Source organism: Mesoplodon densirostris, chromosome 1 (genome assembly GCF_025265405.1).
Source record: "Mesoplodon densirostris isolate mMesDen1 chromosome 1, mMesDen1 primary haplotype, whole genome shotgun sequence".
In the NCBI taxonomy this organism is placed as follows: Eukaryota; Metazoa; Chordata; class Mammalia; order Artiodactyla; family Ziphiidae; genus Mesoplodon; species Mesoplodon densirostris.
In genome coordinates this window covers 201,729,897-201,746,150 of record NC_082661.1, presented here as the reverse complement: position 1 = coordinate 201,746,150, position 16,254 = coordinate 201,729,897, and the positions used below count along the sequence as shown (strand labels likewise).

At 42.0% G+C, this 16,254-nt stretch overlaps 1 protein-coding gene across 1 annotated transcript; it reads right to left on the bottom strand.

Moving 5' to 3' along the window:
* Window positions 1-6,960: 6,960 nt before the first annotated feature.
* LOC132488912 (transcription initiation factor TFIID subunit 7-like) lies at window positions 6,961-12,926 on the bottom strand. Its single transcript, XM_060097766.1, has 2 exons — window positions 12,898-12,926; window positions 6,961-7,972 (listed from the first exon to the last, which is right to left on the bottom strand). Exons 1-2 carry the CDS (start codon window positions 12,924-12,926, stop codon window positions 6,961-6,963), a joined length of 1,041 nt encoding a protein of 346 aa, XP_059953749.1.
* Between the last annotated feature and the right edge of the window lie 3,328 nt (window positions 12,927-16,254).

Sequence of the window (16,254 nt, the reverse complement as noted above, 5' to 3'; positions counted from 1 at the left end):
GGTCCCCGTCCCTGATGTCTCTTCCCCTTCTAAGAACACCCATCAGTGTTGCATTAGGACCTCCCTGAGCAGCCTCATTTTACCTTAATCAGCACATTACAGACTATATTACTATATAGGGTCCCATTCTGATGTCCTGGGAGTTACAGCTTCAACTTATGAACTGTGGGGGGCACACAGTTTAGCCTACAACATCCCATGTCCACATCCAGTGAGTGATGCCCCCAGCCATCCCTGCTCTTCATCACTGTGAAGCAAATCCTGCATATCATAGTGTTTTCAATGTAAATAGTGTACTCTGTGTCTTTCACGTATAGGATGTCTTTTCATTAATAACCTTTTAAAAATCATCAGATATCCAGAATCCCAACTGGCTGCAACCATCTTTTTGTTTGGATGTATGTATTTGAATTGACGCAGATGATGTTGGTCTGGGAACCACACATTCAGAACCACTAGAGGGCGCTGCAAAGGGGCCACATACAGCCTTCCGGATTGTCTAGGTACCTCATCTGTCACTTCTTCCAGTTACTAGGTTTTTACCAAAGAAACCAATCAATAGTACGTGTTGTCCACAAAAATTCAATTAACAGTGACGTTAAGAAGGGAATTTCATTCAAGCCAAACTGAGGAATATAACCGAAGTTCCACCTGTTAGAAGTTGAAGCTATAGTCATGTACGTGTTTGAGACACAGGATCGTCCATCAAAATAACATATGGATGCTGTAGGTTAACTCCTGAGCTCAGGTAATGCTTCTGGAGGGAGGAGGCAGGGCTGCTTGTGGGAAGCAAGATGGAGGTCCCTACGTTGACCGAGGGGTGATGGAGGGGTCCCTCCCCCAAGCCCCATAGTTGGAGTCTCTCTCTTCGTAGCTAAAAATGTTTGAGGCGGCCCCACCTCAACTTGCCCTAAACCCCAGTATTTGTCCAATAACCTTCCTCTCTCTGGGCCTCAGTTTTCCCTCTGGGCGGTAAAGGGCTGCTGGTTCTTTCAGGGCTGCCACTTCGGTGAAGGGTGAGGGGGTTGTTGTGAGGTGGGAGACAAGAGGAGCCGTTAAATTCTGGCTTTGGGGTCAGACAGGCTCCACCTTGACGTGGCCGTGAGACCTCCCTGCCTCAGTTTCCGTGTTTGCAAAATGGGTGCACTTACCAGGTTGAAAGAAGATAATGTCCTTAAAGCATTTAACACAGCTCCAGGCACTTAGGAAGCCCTCAGAGGAGCTTGTTGCTGCTGTTCTTCCTCTCTGGCCTGGTCTGGGGTGCCAGAAGGAGGGGGGAGGGTGCTGTCCCCTCCAGGAACTCTGCTGCTCTTCTGGCCCCATCCCCACCCCTCCCCCCACCCGCCGCACCACATCTCAGCTTCCTTCTGTTCTGAGCCCCCATTTCTCCATTTCCCATGCCTCCACTTCCTGGAGGTCATCTGTCAGGCCAGCACACTGATCCCCTTGACTTCTGGGGGGGCAATAAAAAATAAATAAATAAATAACATATGGATATGTTACATAAAGTTCACTAAGGTAAGCACGTACAAAGTGAGCAGCAAGGTCCATGACTCCCTACGGAGCTGGGAAAGAAGCTATTCTTTTAATGTCACATTGCTAGCATCAAAGAAAGGGCAAAAGATTGATATTTATGTTCGAGCAGGTTCTCCCATCTTTTAGGAGCTGTGGGTTATGTGTGATGCAGAGGCACCCTGCACATGAGGGGGAGAGGGAGGAGGCCCAAAGGGACAGAGAGAGTGAATCTTAGGTTTAAATTTTCTTGTCCTGCCTTAAAATATAAATTTTATTCTATCGATATTGAACATAGTAGGTGAGTCATTGCTTACCAGTGTTCACATAATTATAAATACATTTCTTCTTCATTCTTCAGGATAAGGTCCCTCACTTAGTTTGGCTCTAAAGCCTTCCCAGCAGTTCATTCCCTTGGACATTTTGGGGGCACAATCGATATTTCCACACTAGTGAGGGGCAGACCTTAGTTGGAGCTCCCCAGCCTGAAAGAACTGATGTAAACAGTCAAGTGTTCAACTTTGATGGCCTCATCTGGAATAAATGCCTGAGTTACAGTCATCAAATCCAACTCCCTACAATCAAACTTTCACTCTCTCATCAAGGTTTCAGTCCTGCCTTTCTACTCAGATGGCTCCTTATGGTGATTCTGTTTCCAACACCATTGACACTTTCACGACCTGAGGGCTCAGGACCTGGACTTTGTCAACCAGTCGCAGGTGCTCTTTCAACGGCTGTTTCTGCTTTGTTTTCCTCTTTCTGGCTGCTCTGTGACTGTGGTCCCTGGGGTTCTGCCCTTGACTGCCTCTCACTTTCCACCAGCGTCTCTCCACCTGTGTTCTGGTCCCACAGACTGCTATGCAACAGAGCACATTCATTTCTCATCCCTGCCCAGTGATCCTCAGAACTGGGGAGCCTGGAGAAAGAAATGCCCACCCCTGCCCCCCATGAATGGGAGCTGGCCCGGCACCCTCACCTAGGTCTTGCTGTTCTCCTGATGAACGTAAACAGCTTCACAGAACAGCAACATCATCCGACAGGGCCACTCTGTGACTTTGATCAACAAGACAAACACAAGACTACTCTTGAAGCAGGTCTGGACACAGACCAAACATGAACATCGTTCAAACCACAAAAGTGACCCAACACCCAGGACAGGACCTGCCTCTCTTCGCTAATAGGAGTGACGGCTATTACTGTGCCCATCACATCTTCAGCCTCAGTCTAGTCTTCCCTCCTTCTGCATGAGGTTTATGAAGATACCCCGTCACAGAATGAATCCCCTACTGGCAATATCTTATCAGAGCAACGTCCTTCTTCCTTAGCCTTTTCCTAAACCCCATAACACAACACCACCAAAATAACACCCCCCCCGAAATGCTAGAGGGCTCCCCATGGTGTGTCCTCCCTTGCTGAGAGTAGTGAGCCCAGGTGCTAAATAAAAGTGGTTCCCATCCCTTTGGCTTGAGAGTGTTGACAGGGACAGAGGAGAGATAGATCTTGTGGGAAGAGAAGGCTGAGCCAGGTTCCCTCAGTGTAGGGGTTGCACTGGGGGAGGTGGGCTCATAGTTATGAAAAACAAGATTCTCATGTGTCCAGAATCGCTGCTGTCAAGCCATGGCTCCAGCTCAGCTCCATGTGTTGAGTGGCAGGACTGGGTCTACAGGGAGGAAAACATGGGACTCATCTCAGGTGCACAATTTAAGGGGTGCCAAAACACACAGGGATCAGGACCAATACTACTTTAAGTATTTTTAAAAGTCAAAATTAGGGCTTCCCTGGTGGCGCAGTGGTTGACAGTCCACCTGCCGATGCAGGGGACACGGGGTCGTGCCCCGGTCCGCGAAGATCCCACACGCCGTGGAGCAGCTGGGCCCGTGAGCCATGGCCGCTGGGCCTGCGCGTCCGGAGCCTGTGCTCCGCAACGGGAGAGGCCACAACAGTGAGAGGCCCGCGTAACGAGAAAAAAAAAAAAGTCAAAATGAAAGCAAAATGTCCATGATGAACAAAATGTCAGAATCTTAAAGATAGGATATGTATTACTGATTTTTCCTTCATAAACAATTTCTTGCCAAATTCATGCATAACTAATTCATGTATTACTAATGCCTGCTATATTTTGTCATATTTCATTCAATATTTTATATTAAGAAAAAAATTAGTGTTACAGATAATTTTGAGGTACCCCGGAATCATTCTTCATTTTCATTCTTCATGCGGCTCAAGTTAGTTTGTACCTTTCAGTATACTTCAAAATTAATTATTATGAAAAATTTCAAAGATACAGAGAAGCAGACACAATTGCATTAAAAAATAGTACCATCAACCCACATTCAACATTTATCAAAATTTTGTTAACTCATCTTTTTTCTTCCCTTTATGGTTGCTTTCATACTTGTATACATCATACCCCACTAAAAATGTGGACCTTTTTTATTAAAACCTTTATAATACCTAGAAAACAAGCAACAATGCCTTGATATCATTTAATACTTCATAGTCAAAATTCCCCAACTGCCTCATAAATGTCTTTTTTTCTGTCGGTTTATTCAAATGTGGATCCAAAGAACTTTCATGTTTCACATTTAGGATTTTTTTTTCATTTTCAACTCTATTCTTTTTTTTTTTTTTTATGGCAGCATTGACTCATTGACCTGTACAATTTCCCACATTCAAGTGCTGCTTCTTTTAAGGTCATTAACATATTCCTCCTCTACTCCCTACATTTACCATAAAGTGAAAGGAGGCTACAAATGCTCATCCAATTCAGATTCAGTGTTTTGTGGTTAGATGATTTATAGGTGATGCAGAGTAGCTCAAAAACACCAGCAAATAACTACACATAATGTGGAGTTGCTCCCGTTTGGTGATGCTATGATTGATCAGTAGGTTAAGGTGCCGACGCCTTGGTGCTCAAGTGTAAAGTCCCCACCAGAGGGTCTACCAGCTCAGTAAGGAGATGCTGAAAAAGTCTTAAACACTGAAAGAAAGAAAACTGTCATTATTTGCAAAAGATAAAACTGTCTGTTATGAAACTCGAAGAACCTGAAGAGAAATGATATAGCCTAGAGGGGATTTTAGCAAGATTATTGTATAAAGTACTAATACATATTTTAAGTATATCCACATGTGAGAAACAAAAATATAGTGTTGAAAGTGAATCTTTTACAATTGCATCAACATGTAAAATACATTTGAATGAATCTAGACATGAAATGCAGAAGTTGTATGAACAAAATCATAAACATGTAATGAAAGAGATTAAGGAAGACCTTTATAAATGTAAGAGTATACCCCACCTCCATGGATTGGATGACTCATACTAAAAGTTTCCTGTCTCTCCAATTTGGATCGCTGCCTCAATGAAATCCTGAATAAAATCCACAAAAACACGATTTTAATAATCAACTATGATTTTACATTTTATTTTGTTTACCTATGTTCAGGGACCAAACTAGAGAGGCAAATCATCACTGGAAACATTATTTTAGAGGAGTGGGTAGCTTGTAGGCACTTCATAAAAGTGCCTATTTAAACTATTTCCTGAGTTGTCCTTGACAACACATTTTAAAACAATGAAGTAGATGTGCTGATATAGGACAAAAATAAGTGGAAAATAAGCATTTAAGATGAGATAGATTGCCCTCATTGCAAATATACCCAGGGGAAGGTTCTATACACATAAAGTATTCATCATAGAAACGTTGGGTTTTATATGTAGGCTACTTGGAAAGGTTCATCAAAAAGCCATTAAGCAGGATTCCTCTAGAAAGGGAAACAGAGGAAAGGAGGTCCCCATGTGACCATTCTACTACCTGGGAAGGCTTTTCTGTAACGCACATCCCATCATTTTACCCTTCAACGTTTGAAGGAAGATGTTTCTGGAGTGCAGGCATACGTGCTCCTGTTTAAGAAAAGCTTTCTGCTCTCCTGGGAGTAGATGGCTATCCTCAGGGAGACAAGAGGAGCACCTTCACCTGAGACCCATCTCCCTCCGTGAGCACCATAACTGCCTGCTTGTGGGGAGTGTGCTGGGGTCCTAGTGTCCCTGGATGCTGACTAGCATCCAGGGACAGGGGATACTGAGGACAGGTTTGATGGTTTAACATAGGAATGATTGAGCCATCAATGAACGGGACATCATGCAGGCATTCACTATATATTAATACAAAGATCCTTAGTCTTCTATGAATATAAAGATGTGAGAAAGATCAAATCTGGAAGTGGAGATTCAGGATTACTTCGGAACTTACAAAACATACGGAGTTCCAGGGAAATGTATTTAAAGTACATTCAAGGCCTCCTCAAGGCCAACTTCTATTTCATTCCATCCAGGGAAGCCTGTCCCTAAACCTGTCCTGGTGGCTGCCCCATGACAGCCCCTCGCCCACCTGCTACAACACTCCCACAAAGCCCTCACCTCCTGAAGGAGAGGTGCAGCTGCACCTCAAGGAGAGAGCTTGTCTGCCGCCTGAGGGCCTGAGAGGTTGAGAACTGCAGAAGGGCTTTGGAAATCCAGAAACAGAGATTAGGATACATTTGGGAAACACCTCCTTTAAGGGGCAGATGGAATTCAAATAACCTCTGAAGGGACAGGCCAAGAATGTTCAGCAATTTCACTTTAGAAAAGAAAAATGAGGACTTTTCAATGTATTCCAAGGAACAGCTATATTTAAAATGGGTAACCAACAAGGACCTACTGTATAGCACAGGGAGCTCCGTTCAATGTTATGTGGAAGCCTGGATGGGAGGGGAGTTTGGGGGAGTATGGATATCTATATATTTGTATGGCTGAGTCGCTCTGCTTTGCACATGAAAGTATCACACTGTTAATCGGCTATACTCCAATATAAAACAAAAAGTTAGAAAATAAAAAAATTAAAAAAATAATTCAACAAGCAAAATAGATAAAAATAAAATAGACATGAAAATCACCTGTACCTTGAAATATATTGATAATTATTAATCATTATTTTAGAAAATGGTGTGACTTCACATAAGTGAAATGAATGAAACTTAGAATTCACTTGTCATATTACTAGAATTCATTTGCACTGTGTTTTATTTTAATGCATTTGGAAAGACCCATGCTGTAACAGTGACATTTTCCCAAAAGCAACTGTACCAAAAACCTCAAATAGTACAGCACAATCCTGACAGGAAGAAAAGAGAAAGCAATATAATTAGTCAATAGGTTTTTAGTACCTGCTTTATGCCCAGCTAAACCCAGTTCAACAAGTGAAAAATGTATAGGACATGGTCCCTGTCTGAAGAAAACTTATAGCTCATTAAAGAGATGCACCAAATTCCTTATTTAAAAAAATTCACAACAGTCAGGCATGAAATTTTGTGCTTTGATTTTAAGAACAATAGATATTCAGAGAAAAAGGAAAAGAGGAGGAAAAGGCTGACCACTGTCAGGAATGAAATTTAGTACCAAAACTCTCCTCACTTCTCTAGGAGTGATTCTAGCTCTTCTTGCAAAGAGCTGAGCTGCTCCTTTTCTCGCTCTTCCTTTTGTTTCAGTTCATCCAGCACAGCCTGAAATCTGTTCTTGAGAGCCAGGTTTTCCACTTTCAGGATGAGATCCTCCTGTCGCTTTGCCCTGTCCTGGGTCTCTTGGAGCTTGCCTTTCATGTTATCAATCTGTTTCTGAATTCCCATAACCAGCTGATTAGTTCCCTCGTTTTCTTGCTGGTGTTCATCTGACTCATTTAGCTTGTCCTGTAGCTGCCTTTCCAGATCTTCCTCAGTGTCCATGATGTTTATATCTTCTTCATCTTGATGCTGTGTCTCATCTTCATCTTCACTGCTGCTGCTGAGGTCATTGAATATCTCCCGAAGCTCATCATGTTCTAATGAGGCATGGCCCTGCCTGTGGCCAGACATTCCTGGGGAAGAGATATCAAGGCCTTGATTTTCTGCTTCTTTTGTTTCATCTTCAGTAATTATTTCCCAACGGGTACTGACAGCTTCAGCATCTGCTCTCAGCAACCGCTTTACTTCTTCTTCCACATCTGGAGATTCAATATACTTCTTCTTTATTGTCTTACGGAACCTTCTCTTTCTGACATTTTTTAGAGGCGGAGTAATTCCATGGTTCCATATAAACTTTTTCTCTTTGGCCTTATCCTTTTTCTTGCTTGCTTTGGGATAAGCAGTAGCAACTGGTTCCTCAACAGGAGGACAGAGATCACCATCAACTGTAGAGACAAGCATAATCCAGTGACGGTTATAAGTCCAGCTTCTCCGGACAGGCGCGAGCGGAAAAGGAAGCCACTCAGAGCAAGGCGGCCGGGAGCCGAGAGTCTCCTTCCAAATTCCTTTGTTCTTCCCGGCACTTGGCAAAGTGATCCGCTGATTATCGGTGAAATGGCTGAGGACGGGCAACGCAAAATCTCGCCAAGAACCGCAGCTCCGAACACCGCAGCTCAGCCGGCCTCCGTCCGTTGCAGCAGACCTAGCCGAGAAAAAACAGCTACGTCACGCTCCACCCTTTTTTTTTTTTTGCGGTACGCGGGCCTCGCACTGTTGTGGCCCCTCCCATTGCGGAGCACAGGCTCCGGACGCGCAGGCTCAGCGGCCATGGCTCACGGGCCCAGCCGCTCCGCGGCACGCGGGATCCTCCCGGACCGGGGCACAAACCCGTGTCCCCTGCACCGGCAGGCGGACCCCCAACCACTGCGCCACCAGGGAAGCCCCACCCATTTTTTGATTGAGTTGTTTGTTTTCTTGACACTGAGCTGCATGAGCTGTTTGTATATTTTGGAGATTAATCCCTTGTCAGTTGTTTCCTTTGCAAATATTTTCTCCCATTCTGAAGGTTGTATTTTTGTCTTGTTTATGGTTTCCTTTGCTGTACAAACCTTTTAATTTTAATGAGGTCCCATTTGTTTATTTTTGTTTTTATTTTCATTAGTCTAGGATGTGAGTCAAAAAAGATCTTGCTGGGATTTATGTCAAAGAGTGTTCTGCCTATGTTTTCCTGTAAGAGTTTTATAGTGTCCGGGCTTACCTTTAGGTCATTAATCCATTTTGAGTTTATTTCCTGTGTATGGGGTTAGGGGGTGTTCTAATTTCATTCTTTTACATGTAGCTGTCCAGTTTTCCCAGGACTACATATTGAAGAGACTGTCTTTTCTCCATTGTGTCAATATATTCTTGTCTCCTTTGTCATAGATTAGGTGACCATAGATGCATGGGTTTATATCTGGGCTTTCTATCCTGTTCCATTGATCTGTATTTCTGTTTTTGCACCAGTACCAGGCTGTCTTGATTACTGTACCTTTGTAGTATAGTCTGAAGTCAGGAAGCCTGATTCCTCCAGCTCCGTTTTTCTCTCTCAAGATTGCTTTGGCTATTCGAGGTCTTTTGTATCTCCATACAAATTTTAAGATATTTTGTTCTAGTTCTGTGAAAAATGCCACAGTAATTTGATAGGGACTGCATTGAACCTTTATGCAGTTGAATCAGCTTTGGGTAGTATAGTCACTTTCACAATATTCATTCTTCCAATCCAAGAACATGGTATATCTCTCCAACTGTTTGTGTCATCTTTGATTTCTTTCATCTGTAACCTATAGTATTCTGAGTACAGGAATTTTGCCCCTTTATGTAGGTTAATTCCTAGGTATCCTTTTTGTGGTAATAGTAAATGTGATTGTTTCCTTAATATCTCTTTCTGATATTTTGTTGTTAGTGTATAGGAATGCAAGAGATTTCTGTGCATTAATTTTGTATCCTGCAACTTTATCATATTCATTGATGAGCTCTAGTAGTTTTCTGGTGGCATCTTTAGGATTTTCTATGTATAGTATCATGTCATTGGCAAGCAGTGACAGTTTTACTTCTTCTTTTCCAATTTGGATTCCTTTTGTTTTTTTTCTTTTCTGACTGCCATGGCGGGGACTTTCAAAACTATGTTGAATAATAGTGGTGAGAGTTAACATCCTTGTCTTGTTCCTGATCTTAGAGGAAATGCTTTCAGTTTTTCACCATTGAGAATGATGTTTGCTGTGTGTTTGTCATATATGGCCTTTATTATGTTGAGGTAGGTTCCCTCTATGCCCACTTTCTGGAGAGTTTTTATCATAAATATGTGTTGAATTTTGTCCAAACATTTTTCTGCATCTGCTGAGATGATCCTATGGTTTTTATTCTTCAGCTTGTTAATATGGTGTATCACATTGATTGATTTGCATATATTGAAGAATCATTGCATCCTTGGGATAAATCTCACTTGATCATGTTGTATGATCCTTTTAATGTGTTGTTAGATTCTGTTTGCTAGTATTTTGTTGAGAATGTTTGTATCTATATTCATCAGTGATATTGGTCTGTAATTTTCTTTTTTTGTGATATCTTTGCCTGGTTTTGGTATCCGGGACATGGCGGCCTGGTAGAATGAGCTTGGGAGTTTTTCCAAGCTTTCTCTGTAATTTTATGGAAGAGTTTGAGAAGGATGGGTGTTAGCTCTTTAAATGTTTTAATAGAATTCACCTGTGAATCCATCTGGTCCTGGACTTTTGTTTGTTGGAAGATTTTTGATCACAATTTCAATTTCATTCCTTGTGATTCGTCAGTTTATATTTTCTGTTTCGTCCTGGCTCAGTCTCAGAAGGTTGTACCTTACTAAGAATTTGTCCGTTTCTTCCAGGTTGTCTATTTTTTTGGCATAGTGTTGCTTGTAGTAGTCTCTTATGATCCTTTGTAGTTCTGCAATGTCCATTGTCATTTTTCTTTTTCATTTCTAATTCACTGATTTGAACCCTCTCCCTTTTTTTCTTGATGAGTCTGGCTAAAGGTTTATCCTTTTTTTTTCTCTTCGCAAAGAACCAGGTTTTAGTTTTATTGATCTTTGCTATTGTTTTCTTCATTTCTATATCATTTATTTCTGCTCTGATTTTTACAGTTTCCTTCATTCTAACTTTGGGTTTTGTTTATTCTTTCTCTAGTTGCTTTAGGTGTAATGTTACATTGTTTATTTGGGATGTTTCTTGTTTCTTGAGGTAGGATTGTATTGCTATAAGCTTCCCTCTTAGAACTGCTTTTGCTGCACCCCACAGGTTTTGGGTCATGGTGCTTTTGTTGTCATTTGTCTCTATGTATTTTTTGATTTCCTCTTTGATTCCTTCAGTGATCTCCTGGTTATTTAGTAGCATATTGTTGAACCACTACGTGTGTGTGGGTTTTTATTTTTCCTGTAGTTGATTTCTAATCTCATAGCATTGTGGTCAGAAAAGATGCTTGATATGATTTCAATTTTCTTAAATTTACTAGGCTTGATTTGTGACCCAAGATGTGATCTATCCTGGAGAATGTTCCATGTGCACTTGAGAAAAAAGTGTATTATGGTGCTTTCGGATGGAATGTCCTGTAAATATCAATTAAATCTATCGGGTCTATTGTGTCATTTAAGGCTTGTGTTTCCTTACGGAGTTTCTGTCTGGATGACATGTCCATTGATGTAAGCAGGGTGCTAAAGTCCCCCACTATTATTGTGTTACAGTCAAGTTTTCCTTTCATGTCTGTTAATATTTGCCTTATATATTGAGGTGCTTCTGTGCTGGCTGCGTATGTATTTACAATTGTTATATCTTCTTCTTTGTTGATCCCTTAATCAGTATGTAGCATCCTTCTTTGTCTCTTGTAACAGTCTTTATTTTAAAGCCTATTTTGTCTGATATTAGTATTGCTGCTCCAACTTTCTTTTGATTTCCATTTGCAAGGAATATCTTTTGCCATCTCCTCACTTTTAGTCTCTATATGTCCCTAGGCCTGCAGTGGGTCTCTTGTAGACAACATATATACAGGTCTTCTTTTTGTATCTATTCAGCCAGAATGTATCCATTCTGTGTCTTTTGGTGGGAGCATTTAATCCATTTATATTTAAGGTAATTATCAATATGTGTGTTCCTATTACCATTTTCTTAATTGTTTGGGGTTTGTTTTTGTAGGTCTTTTTCTCCTCTTGCGTTTCCCTTTCAGAGAAGTTCCTCTAGCATTTGCTGTAGATCTGGTTTGGTGGTGCTGAATTCTCTTAGTTTTTGCTTGTCTGTAAAGCTTTTGATTTCTCATCGAATCTGAATGAGATCCTTGCTGGGTAGAGTAATCTTGGTTGTAAGTTTTTCCCTTTTATCGCTTTAAATATATCCTGCCACTCCCTCCTGGCCTGCAGAGTTTCTGCTGAAAAATCAGTTGATAACCTTATGAGGATTCCCTTCTGTGTTCTTTTTTGCTTTTCCCTTGCTGCTTTTCATATTTTTTTCTTTGTATTTAGTTTTTATTAGTTTGATTAATATGTGTCTTGGCATGTTTCTCCTTAGGTTTATCCTGTATGGGACTCTCTGTTCTTCCTGGACTTGACTGACTATTTCCTTTCTCGTGTTAGGGAAGTTTTTGACTCTAATCTCTTCAAATATTTTCTCAGACCCTTTATCTTTTTCTTCTTCTTCTGGGACCCCTATAATTTGAAAGTTGGTCTATTTAATGTTGTCCCAGAAGTCTCTGAGACTGTCATTTCTTTTCATTCTTTTTTCTTTATTCTGCTCCTTGGCAGTAATTTCCACCATTCTATCTTCCAGCTCACTTAATCATTATGCTGCCTCAGTTATTCTGCTATTGATTCCTTTTAGTGTATTTTTCATTTCAACTATTGTGTTGTTTATCACTGTTTTTTCTTTAGTTCTTTGTCATTGTTAAACATTTCTTTTATTTTCTCAATCCATGCCTCCATTCTATTTCTGAGATTTTGGATCATGTTTACTGTCATTACTCTGAATTCTTTTTCAGGTAAGTTGCCTATTTCCTCTTCATTTATTTGGACCTGTAGGTGTTTACCTTGCTCTTTCATCTGTACCATATTTTTCTATATTCTCTTTTTTTTTTTCTGGTGGGTGGGGCTGTGTTCCTCTCTTGCTGGTTGTTTGGACTGAGGCGTCCAGCACTGGAGTTTGCAGGCAGTTCGGTGGAGCCAGGTCTTGGTACTGATATGAAGACCTCTGGGAAATCTGACACCAATGAATATTCCTTGGGGCCTGAAGTTCTATGTTAGCCCAGCAGCTTGGACTCAGAGCTCCCACCACAGGAGATCAGGCCTGACCCCTGGCCTTGGAACAAAGACCCTGGTCATGTGGGGATTTGTCCCGTCCTCTTCTGTGCCTTAGGTCCCCTACTGGCACCCATTAGGTGCTCTGCAAGAATTGCTCTGATGCATTCTTGTTGTACTTGTGGGGAGATGCAAACTTCACGTCCTCTTACTCCACCATCTTAACTCCGCCTGCCTCCAGATTCTTAACTTCTCGTGGGCAGGAACCTCATCCCAAACAGCCAGGGATTCCAGCAACCAGCCCACACCTGGTGTGGCAGGTGCTCAGAACTGCTCACTGAATGAAGACGCACTGTCTGTCCGTCATATTCACATGGAGACTTTCAGCTTTCACGGGACATCATTTTATTGGTACTTTGATTCAGACACTGAATCTTCCAGCTCCTTGGTGTCAGATTCCCCAGCCTGCAGAACTACCGCTCCATGAAATCCCGTATGGCACTTGGCACCCAAGCAGGACAGCCAATGGGAAGGGAACTGCAGATCAGTGCCCTCAACCCAGCTGGGTGCAGCACCCCTGCCCAGGGTAGGCAGCCTGTGGACCTGTATTGTATATTTGAAAGTTGCTAAAAGAGTAGATCTTAGAAGTTCTTATCACAAGTAAAAATAAAAATTCTAACTATGTGAGGTGATAAATGTTAGCTAAACTTATTGTGGTGATCATTTCACAATATATACATATATCAAATTCTTATATTGTATACCTTAAAGTTATGTGATATTATATGTCAAATATATCTCAATAAAACTGGAAAAAATAAACTTATGGCCTTCTGGGGGGAAAAAAAATATTCCAAGGAGCCAGAAACTATATCACTGATAGAATTAGAGAAAGGGGATTAAGGGGGAGAGTCTGCCACTCCGTGGACAGAGGATTCAATCAGAGAGGAAGATGAGAGGTGTCATCAGCAGCCTGTAATTTCCCAGGCTGATTGCATCTGCAGTCTGTCTAATGGGATAAAGGAAAGGAGTCTCCCTTCAGGCTTTTAAGGCCCAAGGGGCCAGATTCTGACCCCAGCAGTGAACAGAGAAGGTGGGCTGTGTCATGCCTTGAGACCTGGATCAAGACCTGGATCAAGGAAGACCTTCTGCTCTGTGAGGAAGAAGCCCAGAGCCCCAGTGGGTGGAGCCAGGATGCCCCCAAGGCCTTGAGGACACAGAGCAGCTCCTGCAGCACAGAGCCAAGACTGAGAAGCATGGACAGGTGAGCATGGACTTGGGGCCAGAATCTCAGGTGGGCCTGAGCAGGGACAACATAGCTGCCCAGGGGACTCTGGGTGACCACACTCTGATGGAGAAGGGCCAAGACAGGATGGTCTGGGAGGTACTAGAGGGCAGGAGGTTCTCATTGGATTCATTTGGAACAGACTCTCTGGCCTGCAGAGTGGGAAATTCCATGGGTTCAGAGGAAGATGCAGTAGGGGGAAGGAAGCCCCAGTTGTGGGTGTGGGTGTGACTTGGAATCTGCCTGTCACCTGGACCATACCTGTGGGAGGTGTGGGCAAGTCCTAGGGGCTCCTGTGGGATGGACCTGCTGTGTGCCAGGCACCCTGCTCACTGCTGTTCCATTTTCTTCTCAATATATGGGCTCCTTAGTTAAGGTTTTATGTATGTACCTGTGTGGTTACTTTATGGAAGATAAATATTTGCTGGCTATCATAAGGACATATATACACACAGTTTCTTTTTATACTGTAATCACCTGTGACATTTGTTTTATCATAATAGAGATAAGGTCAACCTTTTAAGCCCTGTTTCTTCTTCTTCTCCTTTTTTTTTTTTTTCTTCTTTTGGGAATCAGACCCCAGGGAGTTTGTTCTTTAGCCTGCAGTGCCTGTTTTGCCCAAGGCCATTCCTAGGTCTTTTTCCAGAATGGCTGTGTTCTTGTCTTCCTGTCTCAGAATCATAGTATTATTTTCATGTGTTTGAACTTGCAGCCAACTCACATCAATTACTTGTAATGGTGGTACATCTTTTTTTTTAATTGAAGCAGAGTTGATTTACAATAGTTTGTTAATTTCAGCTGTATAGCTGAGTAATTCACATTACATATACATACATTCTTTTTTATATTCTTTTCCATTATGGTTTATAACAGGATATTGAATATAGTTCCGTGTGCTGTACAGTAGGACCTTGTTGTTTACCCATTCCATATACAAGAGTTTGCATCTGCTAACCCCAAACTCCCACTCTGTCCCTCTGCCACCCCCTCCCTCCCCCTTTAGAAACACAAGTTTGTTTTGTATGTCTGTGAGTCTGTTTCTGTTTCATAGGTAGGTTAATATGTGTCATATTTTAGATTATACATGTAAGTGATATTATATGGCATTTGTCTTTCTCTTTCTGACTTACTTAGTATGATAATCTCAAGTTCCATCCATGTTGATGCAAAAGGCATTATTTTGTTCTTTTCAATGGATGAGTAGTATTCCACTGTATACATGTGCTACATCTTCTTTATCCATTCCTCTGTTGATGGACAATTTGGTTTATTCCATGTTTGGGGGATTGTGAATAGCACTGCTATGAAAATAGGGATACATGTATCACTTTGAATTATAGTTTTGTTCAATATGTGCCTAGAAGAGACATTGCTGGATCATATGGCACTTCCATTTTTAGTTTTTTTGAGGAAACTCCATGCTGTTTTGCATATTGGCTACTCCAACTTACATTCCCAGGTTGGCACGCCTTTTGAGTCTGCTGTAATCTCTAAATTTCCCTTGGAGATAGAGACTGAAGGGATGTGGACACTTTAGGATGGAGGGAGAGGGAGAGTTGTGGCTCAAAGAAGGAAGAGAGAAGCTGGCGTGGCCTGGCTGGGACAGGAGCACACTGAGAACATTGGTCAGCCTTGTGAAAAGTGTTTTTACATAGAACATGTTCAGATTGTAAATTAATAGAAAAATAGTAGAACAAACATAATTATCAGTTTCCAAGGGCTGCCACAACAAAACACCACACATTAGGGTGACTTCAGCAACGGAAACTCATTGTCCCAGTTCTGGAGACTGGAAGTTGAATACCAAAGGGTCAGCAGGTTCACTTTCTCCTGAGGCCTCTCTCCTTGGCTCCCAGGTGGCCTCCTCGTGGCTGTGATCTCACATGGCCTTTTCTCTGTGGGTCCCCGTCCCTGATGTCTCTTCCCCTTCTAAGAACACCCATCAGTGTTGCATTAGGACCTCCCTGAGCAGCCTCATTTTACCTTAATCAGCACATTACAGACTATATTACTATATAGGGTCCCATTCTGATGTCCTGGGAGTTACAGCTTCAACTTATGAACTGTGGGGGGCACACAGTTTAGCCTACAACATCCCATGTCCACATCCAGTGAGTGATGCCCCCAGCCATCCCTGCTCTTCATCACTGTGAAGCAAATCCTGCATATCATAGTGTTTTCAATGTAAATAGTGTACTCTGTGTCTTTCACGTATAGGATGTCTTTTCATTAATAACCTTTTAAAAATCATCAGATATCCAGAATCCCAACTGGCTGCAACCATCTTTTTGTTTGGATGTATGTATTTGAATTGACGCAGATGATGTTGGTCTGGGAACCACACATTCAGAACCACTAGAGGGCGCTGCAAAGGGGCCACATACAGCCTTCCGGATTGTCTAGGTACCTC